The sequence below is a fragment of the Anopheles aquasalis genome, chromosome 2 (assembly GCF_943734665.1).
Source record: "Anopheles aquasalis chromosome 2, idAnoAquaMG_Q_19, whole genome shotgun sequence".
Classification (NCBI taxonomy): Eukaryota; Metazoa; Arthropoda; class Insecta; order Diptera; family Culicidae; genus Anopheles; species Anopheles aquasalis.
This window is the reverse complement of record NC_064877.1, coordinates 22,542,501-22,562,500: the sequence shown is the minus strand read 5'-3', so window position 1 is coordinate 22,562,500 and position 20,000 is coordinate 22,542,501. Positions and strand designations below refer to the sequence as shown.

At 48.4% G+C, this 20,000-nt stretch overlaps 2 protein-coding genes across 9 annotated transcripts in view; one reads left to right on the top strand and one right to left on the bottom strand.

Annotated features, from left to right (window-relative positions):
* LOC126581584 (octopamine receptor beta-2R-like) overlaps positions 1-4,277 on the top strand; it is a 79,461-nt gene extending 75,184 nt beyond the window's left edge. For all 6 annotated transcript variants that reach the window (XM_050245338.1, XM_050245339.1, XM_050245337.1 and 3 more), the window contains one exon: positions 1-4,277. This exon is cut by the window's left edge and continues 1,966 nt beyond it. The gene's annotated coding sequence lies outside the window, so the exon portion shown is untranslated.
* A 769-nt stretch (positions 4,278-5,046) lies between these two features.
* LOC126570386 (uncharacterized) overlaps positions 5,047-20,000 on the bottom strand; it is a 58,338-nt gene continuing 43,384 nt past the window's right edge. For 2 of the 3 annotated variants that reach the window (XM_050228117.1, XM_050228118.1), the window contains exons 8-10: positions 14,697-15,314; positions 11,399-11,510; positions 5,047-8,151 (exon numbers count right to left, since the gene is read on the bottom strand). In XM_050228117.1, coding sequence (XP_050084074.1) covers positions 7,929-8,151; positions 11,399-11,510; positions 14,697-15,314 — 953 coding nt within the window. In that variant the 3' untranslated portion in view covers positions 5,047-7,928. The remainder of the gene's footprint in view (positions 8,152-11,398; positions 11,511-14,696; positions 15,315-20,000) is intronic. The other variant, XM_050228119.1, reaches the window with a different exon arrangement.

The window sequence follows — 20,000 nt, the reverse complement described above, 5'->3', positions numbered from 1 at the left end:
GCTGCCAGTTGTCGGGATCGTTACACTGCCAACCACCACTGGTGGGAGGCATAGCTCATCCTCGGTGCATCAATTGAGATGATTGATGATCAAACTGATTACTCCCACACGCGAGCACTCACAGCGCTCGTTGCAACCCGGGGGAAAGTGCAACGATGCAACAGATGGCAGCTGCAGCTGCCACGATCCATCGGCTAGCAGCGTATTAAGGCGCAGCGTGCTGGCTGGCAGGGTTGGAGAGGTTGTAAGGCGAATGAATTAATCGACGAACACGAAAACAGTTCGTCGTCCTGGTCTGACCTGGTCGTCGTAGCGTAGCACTCACCATATCCCCGGGTTGAGTAACGGGGCGGGATCGACAAACAACTTGTGTCGGAACGACCGGATGCGAATTTGGATCGAAATCAATTTTGAGGGATGTTAGTACGATGTACGGGTAGCAGTAGGACTGCAGCAGCCCAACCCCAAAGCCCTCCTGTTGAGTGCGCTCGGTCAGGGTCTAGCAGGGCCAACGCTCATCGCTCTGAGAACGTGATCGAAATGCTTTTGTTTGCGTTACGCCTAGGTAAACGAGCACGATTCCGGTCCAGTTGCCTCTGGTGATTGACGACGAACTAAGGAAGTGAAGCGAATGAGTAGCAGCGATGGAATCGGAGTGAATTTCTGTGGTACGATCCACTGCTGCTGCCCTGGCATCCTTCGCTTGCTGCAGCATTCCATCTTAAATCATTCAATGGCCAACGGGGGATTGTTTTTGGGGGTTGTGGCTGCGCAAACATGCGCCCAAAACATTGTAGACCGTGGCTGCAACGTGAACGTGCAGCAATCTGCTTTCATCACTTTACGATGGAACCGTCCTGTTGGCATGGGTTCGGTGCGTTTTAGGACGCGAAATTCGATTCGAAAATAGTAATCACAGCAACAGCAGCACCACCTGTCAGTGGTCGGTGAGTTAATGAAATGCAAACACATCATCCGTCGCGATTGCACTGCCGCTTTCCTTTCGCGGATTTCTTACCGACACTCTCCGCGAGTGAACTCTCACGTGGAGTAAACCTAATGGAAATAAAGTGGACGATAAAATGGGAAAGAAAACGACGAAGGCAGGACACTGGAACCAAACTGGAAAATCATACCACCGTCAGACGCAATGGTAGTAAGGATAGACTATAGGACTCGCCTATGGCTCCCCGCCCCATTGGCTTAATGTTAGAAGGTGCTAGTGCTCTCTAGGGTCAACATAATGGAATAATACAAAAAAGCAATATTTAATTTAAATTACATAAGAACAACTTATCGAATATGGAAACTCAATTCATAGCGCATAGCGTAGGAGACAGTGAACTGGGTTTGCGATGCGAAATTGACTCCCGGGCTCACTTCATGTAACTTCATCTGTGCCCCTGCTTCGCTGTCTAGGTAACAGTATGCATGTTAGTCCGTTAATCCAAGGGTGAAGCTTCACTCTCCCCAAAAATTCAGCTACCTTTAAACCGATTCCAAGCCTGGAAAAAAAATTAAGCACTGACGACATTGTGTTGAGGCTTTTCTAACCGGCAAACGGTCCTGTTTCGTGTGAGGTCGGTTTTTTGCAACCACCTGTGACAGTGACAGCATGCAGTTTGCTGATTGCTGATTGCTTATCAGTTGCATGGATTTGCGTTTGTACCTGACGCTGTTATTTGTTTATTTGTAGGTTTTTGATTAACATGTAGACGTTCTAACAGCGAGCGTAGCAGATTGCCCGATGATTGTGCTGCTAGCACCATTCTTTTATTCTCGTTTTTAGTTTTGCGATAAATTTCTATCCACCACCCACCGATGGGTGGTTGGGCGAAGAGACTGAAGAGACAAACCACGATACCATGACCTACTTTGATATTCCCTTCGTTTCGCAAGTGCAGCTTTGACGCAACCCAGCAAAACAAAAAAAGGAGAGGAAGAATGCAGACCGCAGCAGGCGCCCTTTGCAATGTACATAGAATACCGTTCGCCTGCCACCGAGCGGCCCCTTCCTTCCGGTCGTCACTGTTTCGTCAACTTGTTAGCTCGTGTTCTAGACTATTTCTAGTGATAGCGTGTCTGTAGTGATACAGTAAAAAAGAGGCAGAGAGAGAGAGAGAGAGAGAGAGAGAAGGAGAAACAACAACAGCTTCCCTGGGAGCTGAGGGAGGAGTTACAACATCGCTGTAAATGTGGTTTGCATGTTTGTTAACTCGAATTCGAACTTCCGTCGATTTCAAAAAGGCAAAAAGTCTTCAAAGTGTGCTGTTAACAGGGTGACTCGGATGCTTCCGCCATAAAATATGTATGTGTGTCTCCAGCTCTGTAGGTGTGTATGTGTGTGGCAGCGAGTGTGTGTGCTGCTGCATGTATGTATGTGTGTGGATGAGGAAAAGTGCGTGCGTGCTCGAGGTGGCACCATTTATCGGTGTCTAGATGTGTGCCTGTGTGTGGCGTTGTAAAATTCGGAAGCGGAAGAGCGAACAATCAGAATCCGTTTTTGGTGTGTAGAGGGTTGTTATCTATGAATTTAGGAATATCGCAACGAGAGATAGTGAACCCCTTTACCCTTTTCCCCTTCCCTTTGTCCAACATCACTTGCTGTCCAATAGAGAAGTAATAGTCTTCAGCGAATAGTGAAAACCATTTAAGAGTAGTTCACCGGACTGGTTCACCGACAAGTGTAGAGCCAACAAGTCAATAAACCTCCCGGTTTGTCTGCTCTGGAACGTTTATTCAAATCCTCGAGAATCATCGAGCTCCGTGAGAATCAAAACGAAAATAAACAACACTTCTATCAGAGTGAGGCAATGAGCGGTGAAGCAACACTTCGATGAGAAAGCAAACCGCAAATTGAGAGAAAATGCTAAAAATGGCAAGATAGTGCAACGGGCAAAGAGAGGAATATGTTATAAATAACAAACCAAACAGAAAAGGTCAAAGGAAACGCCGCAAATGAAAATTTCAAGCTAAACAAGCGAAATTTCTGTGCAAAAGAAGGGCAACTTTTCCTTTCTCACCTAGTTAACGCGGTTTCGCACCATCACCCTGACTGCCCTGGCAGCACTGGCGAGAGCGTGTTGCATTACTGCAAAGTGATCGAATCGGATCGTTCCTTGGCAAAAAAGTTAAATCTGGCGTTCAACAATCAAAACTGTTTCCCTCCCAAAAACATTGAGCTACGGAGTCACGGACTGCGAGCACCAGCTAATGCCACCCCTGCGGGGGGTGAAGGCTGAACGAGTGGAGCAAACTTAGCGTAATGTTTGTAGCGCAATGTGTGTAGCGTAATTAGTGTTCTTTCCCTCCACGATGGAAGGATCTTATTAATGATTGTGAGCGAGTGAGTGAGTGACTGGGTGGGTGTGTGTGTGTGTGGGTGTATGTGTGGTGAGTGCCCCCCCCCCACCCCACCCCTCAACACTCTGAGGGGTAGGTGCAACACACACGCGCGCACACGCACACTCCGTATTAAATTCAGATACATAAACGTGTAGTCGTTAATGGGTTTAGTCGTAAAAATTGATGCTTAACAATAAATAACTTTTACTGGTGTAAATGTTGACATTACGAGAAACAGAGGCGACGGTGGCGGGGCACTGCTCACGGCCCCCGTTCCGTTCCCCCACCCCTTTAAAAGGCCCTTTTCAATCCTCCCCCAAAATCCCTATTAGGCGGCTACGCTATTCGCTTTCCGTTCATCTCTTCAGCATTCCGTTCAGCCATGGTGACAGTACCATGGGTATCTGATTCAATTACGAGCAAATGAACACAGACACACACTGGCGCGACAGTGCAAGATGGAATGATAGATAGCTAGCGCAGATCAGATCACACTGTGGGGCCGCTGCATGCAGTGATGGAAGCATTTATGAGAAAACAAATAGCTCCCCTTAGCATCGCCCGCTCCCGCGTACGGTGAACGTTGCACAAAGAGTTGCACCAGCTAAACAAAACGAAGCGCCACCGGGGCGCGCCCAACATCTTGTCACCTTGCATCGGCAGGACAATATATGGGATCGGTGAGATCGGTTTCCTTCCCTTTGAGGGAGGCAACGAGAATGAAGCTAGTGAAGTGGGCAGATTCCTTGTTAGAACGAAACGAACGATTAGTTTCTCTTCATATACTGTAAACGCGTTTCGTTTGATAGCTTTAAAGTCTATTCGCTAGGTACAGAGTCAGTTATTTATTTTTCCTTGTTATTAATCTCACTCCTTCACCATCTGGCGGTAAGACGAGACGAGAACGATGAATTGAGTACGTTCTGTTGAATAAAGTGGAAATGATTGAAATGATGTACATGGTGTGGTGTTTTCGTGTTTTCATTCCTTCCAGGCGCTGCTACTTTAGGTTGAATCTCTTCCACACCACTAAATGATATTATTTGTTTACGTTGTTTGTTGTTTAACATGTATTTGGAATTAGTAACTGTTGAACTCAAGCGGGTGAAGTTCTCGGCGGTTTCCACCTCAAGGTTTTTTTGAAGAAAAAAAAAGAAAATATGGGGTTGATTTGCGTGCAAGTAGCAATTCACTCGTTAGAATGTAGATGGCGCTGCATTACGGATACTAGCGAGTTTCGATTTTCACTAACAGTGGGCCAGTCAGGTACTACGTACTGAAAAAGGATATTTCACAAGCAAAGGAGAGGGGTTTTGAAGAAATTTGAAATCGCTTTTTATTTCTTTGAAGTCATGATAAAAATGACCCAATTAATATGTGAAGACTCTTCGGCTTTCAACGATAAATTGTTTACCAGGTGCCCAGCTATCAGCCCCTGATGGAGATGGCGAAGGCAGTTGAGCAGCGTTCAGTACGCCAAACGAAATATTTCAAATCAAGCACTAAAGGATACGCCTTAAGGGGGTTAAATCCCATCCGCGCGACAAATTCATCGAAAGAAAGCTCCATGAAAGCCATGAAAAACTGGCGCCTCCATGTGGCGATTGGTGTTTCGCGGTCCGATCGAAGAGTTGCTATAAAAGGAACCACAAAAAGGGCAAAGCAAGTAAAAACAAACTGCATCCCATGGTTTTAGGGGCTATTTTGCTCTATTTTCGACAGTCTTTATTAACGGCTCATACACGGCACTTACACTGCACGCTCAGTATAGGGGTTTCCGCAAGACACCTACATCTCTCTCTCGCTCTCCCGTGCTGCTCGCTAGGCTATGGGATCCCCTTCGAACATCAATCATCGGTAACATCGGTTCAGTTTGCTGCTGGCTGCCACTCGCTCTGTGGTTATGTTAGGCGTCAGGTCAGACAGTTTGACTCAAACTAGGCTCAAAGATTGGTTCCAAAAAGCTTCTAAAATAATTCCAAAAGCTGCCATTCGCTACACTGGCCGGCGTCGTTCACACTACACATTAACACCAAACAGCGACACAAACGTTTGCGTAATGATTACCGTGCATCAGCGTTGCATCTCGCCAGCCCATTGCCTCTACGGTGAGTGTAGGAATGTGAGTTGGGATATGGAAACATACCGCTCTGTACAGATGTACACCAACACTGTTAGCAGTAAGGGTAGCTCATGGCATTGACCCTTCTAAGCACACACCACTATTACAGCGAAACTCTCGCTCGTCCTCGTTTTATCTATCAACTAAACGCAATAGTTTACACGCTAATGATATTCACCATTCAGTTGGAATGATGAATCGTACCCGTCTGGCTGTCTTATTCTATGATTTTATTTTCTCACTGAAATGTTACTACTGCCTTCGAACACGTATAATCGCCAATTCGTACAAACCAGCGCCTGATAAAGGGTTCGCCACTTCTCTCTCTCGAAAGTCTACATGCATTGGAACCACCATCGTACTAGCTGGGCACCCTTTGAATCGTCTGGCAAGTCTGATAAATATGCTCTGTGTTCGTAACTTCCAACAACATGCCTCACACACCTACAATGGGACACCCTACATACGGTGCACACCTAATACACGATCCGTTCACTGTTTTCTTGTAGTTCCACCATAGCTAGACGAGTTGCTAGACATTAAACCTGCAGTACGTCTTCCCCATATGCACCGGATTGTCAGTTAGATGATGTACGGGATAACACGGTCTCAAAAAAAGAAGAGAGTGCATAAGTGGTGGTGAGTGCGCCATGGCAACGAAGAAAACCACTTCACTGCTTGCTGCTAGGGCACTACGCGATTTTTTATGGTGGCGCTAGTCACCTACCGAGTGCCTCTACTCTAGTAGGCGGTACAGTCAATCGAACAGAAATCGATTAACGTAATCATTAGTTTCTTTAGAACAAGAAATCGATAAACTCTCCAAAGGCGCCTAATCAACATACACGGTCACCCTTCTGCCCTTACGCAATGAACTATATTGTAGAGACGGTCTCTGAATTCACTAGAACAACCAATATCGACTAAGCTACTCTATTCGCCATTCCAACGGATACTGCTTTCCGGCGACGCGACCCACGCGTCCCTGGCTAAGACTAAGCAATCTTTAACATCAATTAACATGCACTCTGTTTGATATAACATCTCAGCCACACAATATGGTACCCCCTGTTAAGCGTCTCTTCGTGTATATTGAACCATCTAATGACATCTATCTATTCTATGCACCGATGATGACGATGATCTCCCATCCCTCTTTTGCTTCAGACTTACGAATCGGCTACTTCTCTTGATAACAACTATTATTGCTACATTTATGATGCTCCGCTATATCTGGCGCGTGTTTGACGCTGATGTATTTCTGCATTGTTTTCTTTTTCCCCTCTGTGCTATTCCTTCCAATGGCAAATCAGCTTCATCAGCATTCCCCTTAACTGCGCAACAAACGACGCTTCGCTTGTTTTGGTCGGTTTTCCACCGGCGCACTTACACTAAGTTCCCGCTGCTGTTTGCTTCACGGTCCACCAATATTGATTGTTGCCGTTTGTTGAAATCCGATCACGCCGATGGTTCGCGGTACTTTGTCGCCTCGGCTCGACTGTTCGGCTGCTCTTTTGCGGCGCATTATCCTTTCCGGTGTGACACGATACAGCAACCTGGGTAGCGTGGCCAACAATCAAACAGGTAGGTAGGTAGGTGAAAAGAGAGCGAAGGCGCGTTGTTGGGTAAATAATGTTAAGAGCAGGACAAACGCCCTATCAGCTCCTCTGCCGGCAAATCAGATGACACGCGGATGCCAGGTGCGTGTGCCTGAAGTAGTCAAACACCGGGACAGCACCGGGTGGGTGGGCGCAACATTTCAATACACCGCGGCATGGAGTGTGCCAATATTTGCTCAGCCATCCTGTGTGTCCGGGGCGTGAAAATTGATCAAAGCAACCGGGGATGTATGGGATCCACGCCGGCCCGGTCCTTCTCGCCCGAGGTCTGGCGGAGCGTAAGCTGACAACAGCAGATGATGCTACATGGCTGCCTGTTCATTGGCTAAGGACGTCCCAACGGTATACGCTCGATAAACAGACGCCGAAGACTGTCACACACCTGACCGCCTGCCGGTGGTTCCATTTCGAATGCTCACACACCACGCCCCCACTCCCACAGCTGTCTAATTCGATTTCGAAACAGACCGTCCGTCGGTTTGGCTTCTCCGTTTGTTGCCTGGAGGAGACGCGACAACAAAAAATCCCCTTTTTTGCCACCATGCGACCACACTTTCAACACCGTTGATGCTGTTCAATTATGCAGCACAAAGTATAAGCCGGCCACGATCACCTTTGCGTGGCCGAACATGGCTGGTGCGTGCGGGGAGATGGCAGAACCCCCCAGAGGATGGAACGGAAGTAGCAGCAGCAGCTCCTGGCACATGGTAGGCCATCGCTTCGGGGCCAAAACTTGGAACGGTGGAATATTTTGGACCACTCTCTCATTGTCATTTCTCTCTTACTGGAAGGGTGGCCAACAATCAATAACGCAGGAAACAATCACAGATACACGCTTAATACTACACGTAGTAGACACTGTGGCCACCGTAGGGGCTACGGCGGACGAAGCAGGGCAGCAGCGACTGCAGAGTGTTCCGGAACGCTTCCCGGAAGTCCCGGTTGAAGTAGGCGTAGATGAGCGGGTTCAGTGTCGAGTTGAAGTATCCGATCCAGAACAGTACCGTAATCACGACCTCCGGACACGGACACGCTTCTTCACCGCACAGCGACGTGATGACATACCTGCGGGAAAAAAACGGAAGAAGAAAAAAAGATAGATGATGAGGATGATGATGATGAAGATTGATTCCCTCGTGGTAATAAATATATGTCAGCTTGCGGCAGAAATGCTCTGCTAACGATATACCATCTATTTATTGAATCTGTTTCGCCATTCAATTTCAACGCATGTTACTTAAGTAGGACTACAGAAACACCTGGCCAGAACCCTCGAAATCTCCCTCGGTCTAAACCTCGCTTAATCCTTAAAGTTTACAATCACCATTCAGATTCACCTGAATCGCGACCCCATTGTCGGAAGGTACAACGAGTTTTAAACAAACAACCATCAGCCTACGGCCATTTTGTGAACTAAAAAGTTGTAAGCGATTGGCACACAGCACGGAAAACCGCAAATACCCCATTCTACCTCCCTCACTCCCTTCTTCTCTCTTTTGGCGATCATGTTGAAGGCAAATGGTTCCTCGAACCCCGGGCTCGCGAAAGACAAACCAGGACGAGCGACGTGACACGACAACGTCAACTAATCAGTTCCAGTGCCTAACGAAGAGCCAAGGAATCCCCCCCCCCCCCCCCCCCCCCCCCCGAACGAACTTGTCTGTAAAGTTTGGACATGTCTTTTTATGTTTCAATTTGTCCTCGCTCCTGTTCAACTCCAACCACTCCCGCTCGCTCCAGGCTTATCCACCCAAAACATTGGTCACATTTCACCTGAATGATGGCCACTTAAAGCGAAAGAGACTGAGGGCCTTCGCCCAGTCAGCGCGTACTGTCGAACGGTTGATGGTTGCCTCCTGTCTGGGTGTTTGTGTCAGGAGCGTGGGTTTTCCCCGGCATTGAGCCTCCATTGTTAACCTCCGGTATGCCTCTCTGCGATGTTGATGCCTGAAGCTGCAAAAAAATTGGAGTCCTCAAAAGCCAGCTCATATTTCAACGGTAAATCATCGCCCTACGCCAAGGACGCTTGACTGCGAAGCCAACGAACCACGCTTGGCCTACGCTCAGCCCTTCCCTCTGTCACGACACTCGTGCACCCCGTTTTGCTCTCTCTCTCTTTTCGCTCGAGGAAAGCATCATCATAAGTCAAGCAAAGCACCAGGCACCGCAACCACTTACGCACCTCGTGCTTAAATGTTCTTGCATAACCGGGCCCGCCGTCGTATTGAAAGGGATCATCTTCACCATTTCGGCCAGATAATCCCGGCTAGGCCCAGGCACTAACGAGCACCATGCGAGGAAACGCCGTGAGTGAAACCGAAGATGGTTGTCAGTCGTGTAGCGAGTCCCGGGATGTCGACCTCAACGCCTTCACGAACACTCCCTGGATCGAGCCTCAATTCGTCGGCTGGTGCGTAACAAGCGAATAGGCATTTTCTTCCAGTAGATTGCAGTGGAACTTCCGCAGCAAATGTAATGCTCAAGTTACGAACACGCACACCGTTTAGTTCAACAAGACGGTCGACGGAAGGGATTCTGCTCCATTGGTTGTTCCTTGGTGAGCGACCAACTTGCTGGTCGCTGGAACCCATTATCCAATCTAAACGCTCCGCTAATGGAACGTCAAAACATTTTTGAGGTATCTGATGGTAATTCATCTCTACAGGGCCAAGAACTGGCCGCCAAGCAGCTGGTCTGCCTAGCCTGACGGTGCCACCTGCTGGTGGTGCTTTTAATTCAAACAATCAACCGCCCCCGGTCCACTGCAAACCCCCGGGTCTGCAACATCAACTTCGCATAAACGCAGCTTAATTGCCACCATCGTGGTCAATTAGGTGAACGCTTCGATGTCTCGTCTCTCGGTTCCCCGGTCACTGGGCAACGAGGCGATGCACGAAAAGGGGGAAAACTCCCAAAGAGGATCGCCCCAAAATCGTGCTGGAAATCGAACGTAATGGACCCATTTGCAGGTTGGAAGCAACAGGCTTTATCGACTATTATGAGCTGGGTGGAGAGGTGAAACACCCACCAGTCCACCCCAGGAGTGAGGTTCAATTAACGCAATTCATGTCGTACGCCCGCTCAGTCACGTTCACCACCCGGCAAGGTCCCGGATCGGTCCCGATTTAATCATCTCGCAAATCAGTCAATCAATTAAAGAGTTCCGTGCCAATCGCGTGCCACCAAAAACACCCATTCCGTGCGCCTGTCCTTCGATTCCGGGCAGCGAATCGGAAACTGGCATTGCAGGGTCGCGTAAATTAAAAAATCTTTCATCATCTGCTCCAGAGGATACCAAAGTGCAACGGTGCGTTGCTGTTTGATTTGATTTGCAATCATTACGATTCCGCAGCCAAACGGGGTCGCAGCAGCATCGTTCGTGTGGGTTGAGGGAGGAGCTTATTAAACATTCTATGCGGTGCTAATTGCATCATCAGCTGGATGGGCCTCGATCGGTTTAGCAGCTGCACCGACTGGCTCGGCTTACCGGAAGCTTATCGATTCTAACTGCATTAGCGATTGCGATTTTTATGCTTTCTTCCTCTCCCACCTGGTTCCGCGTACTCACAGCGGTCAAACGGGTGCAAATAATGTATTGAAGCCGCTACTTTTTTGCGTCGACCGCGGTTATTTCGGATGCTGGGAATGGCATGCAAAAAAGGGGGAGGCGGTGGGCACATTTGCAAATCGATTTGCTGCGGCCATTTGTAATTAAATTCCCGTTCGCTACTTTTTTATTCAGTAAGCGGTTGTGGTGTAGTTGTTTGTGTTGCTGCAGCACTCGCTGGCATGTGGTCGCTCTGGTGCAATCAAGTACATCCTTTGGCGATTAGTACATTTTGATCCGGATATGTTAGTGTGGTAGGAATTTAGTGAACCAGGAAGTGAGACTATGGGCGATTGAGTTCCAATGGGCCAGTGATGCTACCTTCAGGATGATAGCGCACCGTTACTGAGAAACAACCAAGCACCGTCAATAAACGGCCAGAATATTTTCGTTGCGATAACGAAAAAAATATGCTTTTTGTGCTAAAAATTATGCTTTTAGCGTTTCACTGCAGAAAATGGAACTCAAACCAACAAAAATCGGTCCAATTTTACCACTCTTACAAACGACGAATCACAGCAGCGAAAGAGAATCAACAACAACTGTACTTTTCACCTTTTCATCGGTAGTGTAATTGAATTCACGAGCGTTAACCTCGGCGCGCGATCGATATACCGGAGCTTTCATCTTCGAACACATTCCGATCGCACCTCGATCATGAGGAGAAGCAAACCCCGGCCCAAGGATGCGATAGTTCGTACTTACCAGAGGAAAAATGGAAGCCAACACAGCAGAAACACTCCCATGATGATGCCAAGCGTTCGGGCGGCCTTATGCTCCGCACGCCATCCCTTGGCAGGCCGGGTCGACGTGCCGCCTGATGTCCATTCGTCCGTCCACCGTCGATGGCCGTCGAGGTACAGTTTAATTAGATTTCCGGCACCAGGGTGCACCAAACAGCAAACAAGCACCGAAGGAATCCCAAGCGAACCCATTTTCCATTTTCCAGCATCCGGACGAGCAATGTTTGATGTTTCGATGTCCACGGTGGCATGGTTCCGGCGTACGACAGACCAGTTGTGTTGATATTGATGATGATTTGGCGAGGCAGATGACCGATTCAGGAGAAGCGAATGGGGAAGAAGAAGGAAGAAAAAAAAACACCAGGATCGAGCGTTAGCAGGCAAGCATAACTTAATCAATGCCATAGGAATAGTCCGAAAAAACCCTCGGAACCCCCGCCAAACGCGCCATCCTTTGGCCCTTGTACGGATGGATGAAAATGCAAAAGGGAACGTCTTTAAGAGTTTTACAAGTGTGCTCACTGCAGGGAGCAATGATGATTGTTGCCAATGGAATCATGAAACTTTGGAGCATCATCTTCACAAGGTAACCAACATGCTGCTAGTTGGTGCTTGAAATGGAAGAGCTGATCGGATTGAAACATTCGATCTGGGTGCTGCGGAGTGCGCCTCATACGTGTGAGTTGCGAAGAGCAAGAGTTTTCCAGTTGTTTTTTACCATTTCCTTGCCATTGCTCTGCAGGAACTTTTGCACTCTTGATAGCCAAAGTTTTAGATGCCTTCCGGTTGCCACTTCCACGCCACTGCACGGCACTGCTCTGCGCTAGCTCTCTGGCAAGGTTTCTCGTAATTCAATTAGGTTCGATGCAGCTTCACTCTCGATGCTAACGAGCAATCGGTGTGTGATAGCGAATGAAGCATATTGAAAGTTATGTCTATGAGGCTATCGGCAGGACGGCGAGTACGATGCCGATAATAAACTGCTCTTCATCCAGCTACTTAAAGAGCTTCTCCATTGGACTGCGCTATGCGATGCATCTTTAACATCGGCAACGGTAGATGCTCGATGGTTGAAGATGTGCCAAACCGGGCAAGATGTGTGTCTAACGCCTGAATAAGAAACTTTATACCCAAGGCGATCGCTAACGAAACAGACGGTAATCGATCAAAGGGGTTTATGGCTTATCTAAATATTAATGCAACCATTATTTTGGCGCTTGGCATAATCTTTCCCTCGCAAAACATACGATAAGATGGGAGTGAGCTCAAGGGTTTGTTGATTTCGAGCCGGGACATGAATTAATGAACCTTGCAAGAGCAACCTTGAACGCATAAATAATATGCTCGAGATGAATCCATCCAAATGGAGCATCTTCTTCTGAATAAAAAGCACATTATTTTTGAGTGAGTGACTCGAAACCGATTATGGCTTGCTCCGATTCCAGCTTCTCTATCTTCGTTACGAAGCACGAAAGGTCATGTTAAACAATACCTACGCTATCATCTTACGTGTTGGCCAGCGTGGCCACCAGGTTCCGCTGGGATTAAAACCAATCCCCAGGACCACCGGCAGCTTGTTTAGCTGGTACAACGAAAGAGCACGCAGAACGCGGAAACCTAGCGAGTCGCGACCATCTCGCGATAACGAAGCGGCCAGCAAAGGCCGCAACATAGGAAAACCACACCAAACAATTCAGTGGTTTGCAGCAGCTGCCAGCGCTGCTGCTGCTTGTGGTCCACGCAGCGCGCAACCACGAAAGGAAAAAAAAACATTAGGAGGAGCGACGATCTCGTTAGCATGCAGTCGGGCAAAAACGCAAGCGCCATCATTTCATTCTCCCCTGGATCCGTATGACTCGCGTCTTTAAAAGATCGGCACGCCCGACGAACGGCAACGGTAATTGTTGGAGTTTGCTTTTGCTCGCGCTCCACGCTGCCAATTGAAACTGAGTTGAGGGAGGCCGGCCGGTCCCCCGGCAAAGGATGGAGCACCCTGAACGATGGCCTAAATTGACATAACTAGCGCGCTTGCTCTCTTTCACTCTAGCTCTCTTCTTTACGACCACGAGCTTCATTTTGTGGACCCCTACCGTAGGTCGGCAGCGGGAGATAAATTATCGCAAAACGGAGCAAAAGATAATTTATCTTTCTTCATCGTTTACTTTTAATAATCAAACTCGAAGCATGGCCGGATCCAATGACGCTATTATCGTTGAGCAGTGGACCTTCGCCGGGGCTGTATCTGGAGCGATAATGGTGGCTAGTATTTACCAATCGATGCCTCTTCACGAGTAGCATACTGCTTGGCTATGGTTGAACAGAATGGAGTCTCTGCTGGCGCGTGGATAACATTGAATCTAGAATTCAAAGATAAAAGGAAGTGCCTATCTCTGGATGGATCATGTTTGAAGTTTCTATCCGATAAACTCCCGATTGATTTGTATATCATGTAGCCATTCTTAATTCAAGAAGTAACCAAGTCATAAGCCATTTTCTGCTCGATAGCCTGGTCCACTTGCAGCAAATTATCAACAGCTCAACGCGCTTGTAAAGCATTCCCAGGATTGCACTGTCACACCATCACGCACCGCCGGAGGTTTGACACCTAGTCCATTTGCTTTACTCTTGCTAAATTCGTTAGATTTCCCTCACGAGCAGCCAGCACGATATCACGACCATTGCAACACCTTCTAGCGCATGGTAGTATAATGGACCTCGTTAGTGCGACGTTTCTACTCGACTGTTGGGCGCGCAACGGTGGAAAACAATTGCTAGCAAGCACTGTAGCAATCACTACGAGCTACCGAGCGAACAGTGTGTCGAGCATCTACGACGATGCAATGGCGGAATGTGGAATGTTGCATTAACAGCGAGGCGCTAACGTCGATGACGACGACGACGACGACGACGACGACGACGACATCGATCGACGAACAACAGTGCTAAGCTAAGTGTCACCCTACAGCCTAATGAGTCACTTTGCTAGTGGATGCAAAGCAGAAATAGGGGATGAAGGAGTGATGTCGGTCGGTGCACTAAAAGCTACGGATGCTACAATGGAAGCGAACGGAGACAGCAAGGATTCGGTCGAAGCGTATAAGGATGTGAGTGCAGGAAAAGCTTAGCGAGCGAGGAAAGCGTGCAAGCAATAGAACAGGAAGCACTAGATGCAACAACAGACCAACAAGCGAGCAGCAAGCGAACAGCAAGCGGAATACGAAATGTGTGCGCACCGCTGGAGCAGGCAATCGGCAACTGACCTTCTGCGCAGCCGACGCTGGGGCAACGCGAATGAATCCGGCAACCGGGTGGAATGGGGCTGGCCGGCGGAACGGTTAGTCGATTGCCAGTGCCGGAGCCAGTGCCGGGACCCGGGCAACCCGGGCCGATTACAGCCGGATCGGGCGAGTGCCGTGCTGCTGCTGCTGCTGCTGGACAGGCCGTACGCCGCAGCCTACCGTACCGCTTCAGATGGTTCCAGAGGCACATGATCTTGCGAAACTTATGATGGCGACAGTGAGCTGCCCCGGAACCGTCGTCATGATGATGGCGCCCAACCATACAGCAACTAGACTGTCCGTACTGCTGTTGCTGCTGATGGTGGTGGTGGTGGTGGTGGTGCTGATGCTGATGGTGGTGATGGTGTTGCTGCTGCTGCTGCTGCTGCTGATGTTGCTGCTGCTGACAGGCACTTCCGCAACAACCACAGTCAGCACTGCAGGCCGCTGCACAACAACAACCACCACTACCAGCACCAGCACCACAGTCTGGGCCACATTCATCGTCCAGATCAGTGTCGGTGTCGTTCGCGTGCACCACATTATCATTGTTTATCACAATACAGATGGCGCCACGCCGTTGATGCTTCTGGCTCGAGTCTGGCGTCGTGTTGTGTCGCGTGTCCGCCATTTTTATTCATTTCGTTTCCGGTTCCCGGTTGGTTTCGTGGTTGCCCCAGTCACGCGCCCAAAAGGGGTGGTTGGAAGAAGGAGAATTGACGGAAAAAGAAGAAGAAAAAAATCTAACAAACACGCACGCACACCCGCACACACAACATACGTAGACGCAATCGAGGGTTTATCGAGAGGGATACAGCGAGAAAGTTAGAGACAGAGAGAGAGAGCGAAAGAGTGGAAAAGAAAGCGTCAAAAGAAATGTAATGAAAAAGAAGAAGGAGAAGGAAAACGCAGCGCTAGAGAAGAATCTGAAAACACACCAGAAAGACAGAAAACGATGGAGACGAATCGTAGATGGAGAGGATGTGAAGAGATAGCCAACCCCAAAACAGAGGTGGGTTCGACCCATTCTGTGCGGTTTATCGGGTGGTGGTTGCGCTAATGTGCGTAAAGTAGAGAGTGAAGTGTTCGTGAAAGATGCAGACGAACAATGCGTGAGGCGTATCGTTGCTTTCTTCTTCGTCGACCATTAGTCGGAAGCATATCAATCAATCATGGAAGTGATCCCAACGAAACACACGCCTAACGCTTACGAGAATTAAGCGAACCGAAATACGAAGGCTGCGGATGAAGATGAGCTCCCGGTTCTTGGCACAGATCAATCAAAAAGAAGACTCCAGTCCCAGCGCGAAGAAGAGCATGTTGTGAGGAGGTTCACTTATCGTGCTCTGAGGCAGTCCATTTGAAAAGATATACATCTACCAGCAGCAATCCTTCATTTCACTCACTTCAACACCCAAAAGAACACAAAGAGCAGAAGGAAAAGTGAAGGAAAAGCATGATTTGCATATGTTTCCAATATAGTTTTCTCTCGCACCGAACCGAACCGAAGCACTTTACACGTGTTTGCTGTTTGCTGTTGACGCCCACCGGAAGGTCGGATCCATTCCGATCCGTAGCCGATGCCATTCGGAGTGTCAGAGCAGGGAGCTTTCGTCCTACGGGTTGATAACGTCGTTGCGTGCGTGCAGATGCGCAAGATGAAAACGTTTAAAAATGTATTCCTCACCAAGCGCCTCGAAGGATGGCTGTCTCTTCCACTGTGTCTATGCTTGTGTGTGCGAATGAGTGCAGCTGTTTGCGTGCCTTTAAACAAACATTACGTAATGGCACAATATTGACTTACGCAGAGCTGCTGCGAAGAGCATGAAGGTTAAGGTGGTCTCCCTCCCAGCCACCAACCATCCCCAACCACCCTATCCGAGGCGAAGGTTGATGACGTTGACGAGGGACCGACAGCACTTAGAGACATTGAAAAGCAACATCATAAATCCATTTCGTGACGGCGCGCGTCAAAGAGTGAGCTTGTGCCCATGTGCTGCCCTCGGTGGCTAAAGAGAGGGTGTCTTATTTACAAGTGATCTCAGGTGAAAGCACACATCGCTAAGAAGCTGTCATCGCTACGGCTACGATGGATAGCTTTAATTGCGTCATTGACACCGGTTGGTGCCATTCAAGTTGAACTCCACACTCCGCCAACAACATGGAATATGGTTTGACGTTTCGACAACGTGAACGCTCAAGAAAGCGCCACGGTTCAATTGAATTAACGTAGGCTTGGGTGTTGCTGGAAGCTGTTAAGCTACCTGTCTCGCACTGCCTCCCAAGACAGGGTGATCAACGTCAATCCTACCAACCACAAGCACCGCACGGGCCAACAATTGGATGAAGCAGCGCAAAACGCTCGATATCCCATAATCCTACGGCTTAAGCCTCCACCTGACTCAATTTTAATGGCCATCTGCATGGGAGAAAAAGTTCAAACCGCTCCGTCACTATGGCTACACATCCGCCATTCGCGCGAGTCGAACAGGTAGCATAACGCTTTTCCTTCTGTTGGAGTGAAACAAAACAACAGCAGAAGCAGCAACAGCAACACCAGAGCATCATTTTCGGCCCAGAGCCAGTTCGGCGTCAATGCAAATAATGAAACGAAATCATTTCCTTCCGAGCCACCGCCAAAAAAAAAAAACAAACCTCGGAGCATAGACCGGATGGACCACCAGCAGCATCCCGGCACCCGACAACGCACACTCATTAAATGTGAGCGCGATGATTTAATCCTCCTTCATGAGGCAACTTTTTAATCAACTTTTCTACAACTTGTACTTGGACACTGCCGCGCCCGCACGCGGATGTGGATCCACCACCACCAGCGGAAGCCGGCCGGTGGACCCAACCGAAAAAACAAAACAACAAAAACCTGAAAATTTCAGGTTCCCACGAAAAGCTCACCAACGAACGCACCGGTAAGGGAAGGGGGGCGGGGTTGCATGTTGCACCTCGCCCCTCGCCACTTGGTCACTCCAATCAACGATTTATTGTCCGTCGTGGCGTATGGGAAGTAGCAAGTAAGGTACGAATGGGGGTGGAGCAGAAAATGTTGCTAAGCTTTATTAAAACCCAAAATATTTGTCCGTAAATTGCTATCCCAATTGGATGGAGGCGCCTCCTGGTGGCTGATGCGATTGATGATATTCGCTCCAACGGTGTTCGGCCTCGGCCGTTCCATTCCGGCCGTTCGTTCACTGGTGCGCCTGTGCTGGAGCAAACATTATAATGAATTGCGGTGTGGGTTGTTTGTAAAAAAAAAAACGGCGCAAAGCGGGCCCGAGCCGGTGGCGCCAGCTATCTCTGCTCAGGTGCAGACGCGTAAACATATGAAGCGTATCGGCCCGCTACGAGCCAAGACTAAACGCTGTTGCTTCGACAGTCGTGCTTATTATCTTCATTAAGGTGCCATCCCAGCCCTCGCATACGTCTCGCGCCCGAGGAATGCTTTCGCGGAAAAATCTCCAAGAACGCCACACCGCATCGGAAGCTTCGGTCGTTCGTCCTGTTCCATAGCATAGCTATGGCGTTGTGTAATTAAATTCTCCATTAGCCGCACCGGAGGGAGCGACAGTCGGTGAATCGCCCAACCTCTTATCACCGTCCGTTCGAACCGTTTTACCGTTTTCAATGGTGTTTTTCCTCCAAATAAGGACCGAAGTATTGTGTGGTGTGTTTCAAGGGGGCTTTTCCTTTACGCGTTCTACTTTGCTTTTGCGTTTCAATCTCACTTCTCAACGGCTTATCGAATCTGACACTTAAAGCTTTCCTAAAACGATCCTCTGGAAGACAGTCTGAAGCCAAGGCTAATGCCAAGATCTATAGAAAGCGGTGGAAATGGACCGATGTCAACAATGGCTTTCACTGGGAAGACTGCGCGGAAAATAATAAATCGACCAACACATACCAACACACACGCAGGGATGGGAAAATAAAAGACACACTTAAACACTCTAGGGGATGAAGGCCGTACTTTCCTATGTATTTTTTTTTTGTGCGACAGTATGGGCATAAGGGAATGGGAGTGAGAACACGATTACACTTGAGAACCTACGCTGGGACTAGGGACAACTTCAGGAAGAGGATCGTTGTTGACGGAAGCGACCGACGCCAGGACAGACTGTCACGAGATAATTGTTAGCTCTGATGCGATACCTGGCAGAGAACAGATTGTACTAATGGCATCGCGCATATTACAACGCTTCTCTAGTGCTGGCATCTCATAGAGAATTTTTTCGATTGTGAGATCGATTTGGAATGGAAATGGAGTTTAAATGCAGCAGTAATACCTTTGGAGCATCTCTTTTACATTCACACACTCACACCCACACACACACACGCACAGGCAGACACATAAACACACACTAAACCAGGGGTCTCAAACTCACATCAGCATGCGGGCCGCAGTTTAAAGTATCAACCAGTCCGCGGGACTTTTCGTCGCCGAATTTGGAGCTGCATGGCATTATTGCATTTGCTTTTGCCCTGCATAGCCCAACCAGTGCCGGTGTTAGTGGCCAGAGGGTTAAAGGTATTTCCAAAACTGGTCGCTGCGCCGGGAAAACGAAATGATGAAGCTCCCTTACCGAAACCCGTTGATGGAGGCGCCTAGTAACCGGTAAAATTGAATACTCTCAGGGGTGTTGGAGGGGAAAAATGTTTCTTCATTCCATTTTTTCGAACACCACTGTCATTAAAGATATATCACCAATCTTCAATTACAAAATATGCATAAAATAAAATTAAATAAAACATAAAATTCATTATCTATCATAGCACACATATACACCATGGACGTGGCCGCGGTCTGGCAAAATAATTTAGCGGGCCCGCTAGCCGTAAGTTTGAAACACCTACACTAAACCATGGAACGCAGGGAACACCGATTGGATTGTGATCGAATACGACGAAAGCCGGGAGTAGGGGGAATGTCAATGATTTTTTGTTTTATGTCGTTGACACACGGAGAATGAGATGAAAGGGCAGTCAACGGGGGGACACAATAATGTAACACGGGGGGACACAACAATAACAATGGGTGTTTGCTAATCTATCCTCAGAACCGACAGAACGCGATCAAATGGCATCAGAGACGAACGATCGCTTCAAAATGGAGTGTCAAATTCGTGGTGTACTGTTGCACCTTCGGTTCGAGTCTGTCGACCGGCACCATTCACCATTTTCAATTGACAAAGATTGACGAGAAAGATGATGTAAAGCAGTGGTCTCAAACTCGCGGCCCGCGGGCCGCATGTGTCCCGCCAAACTATTTTGTGC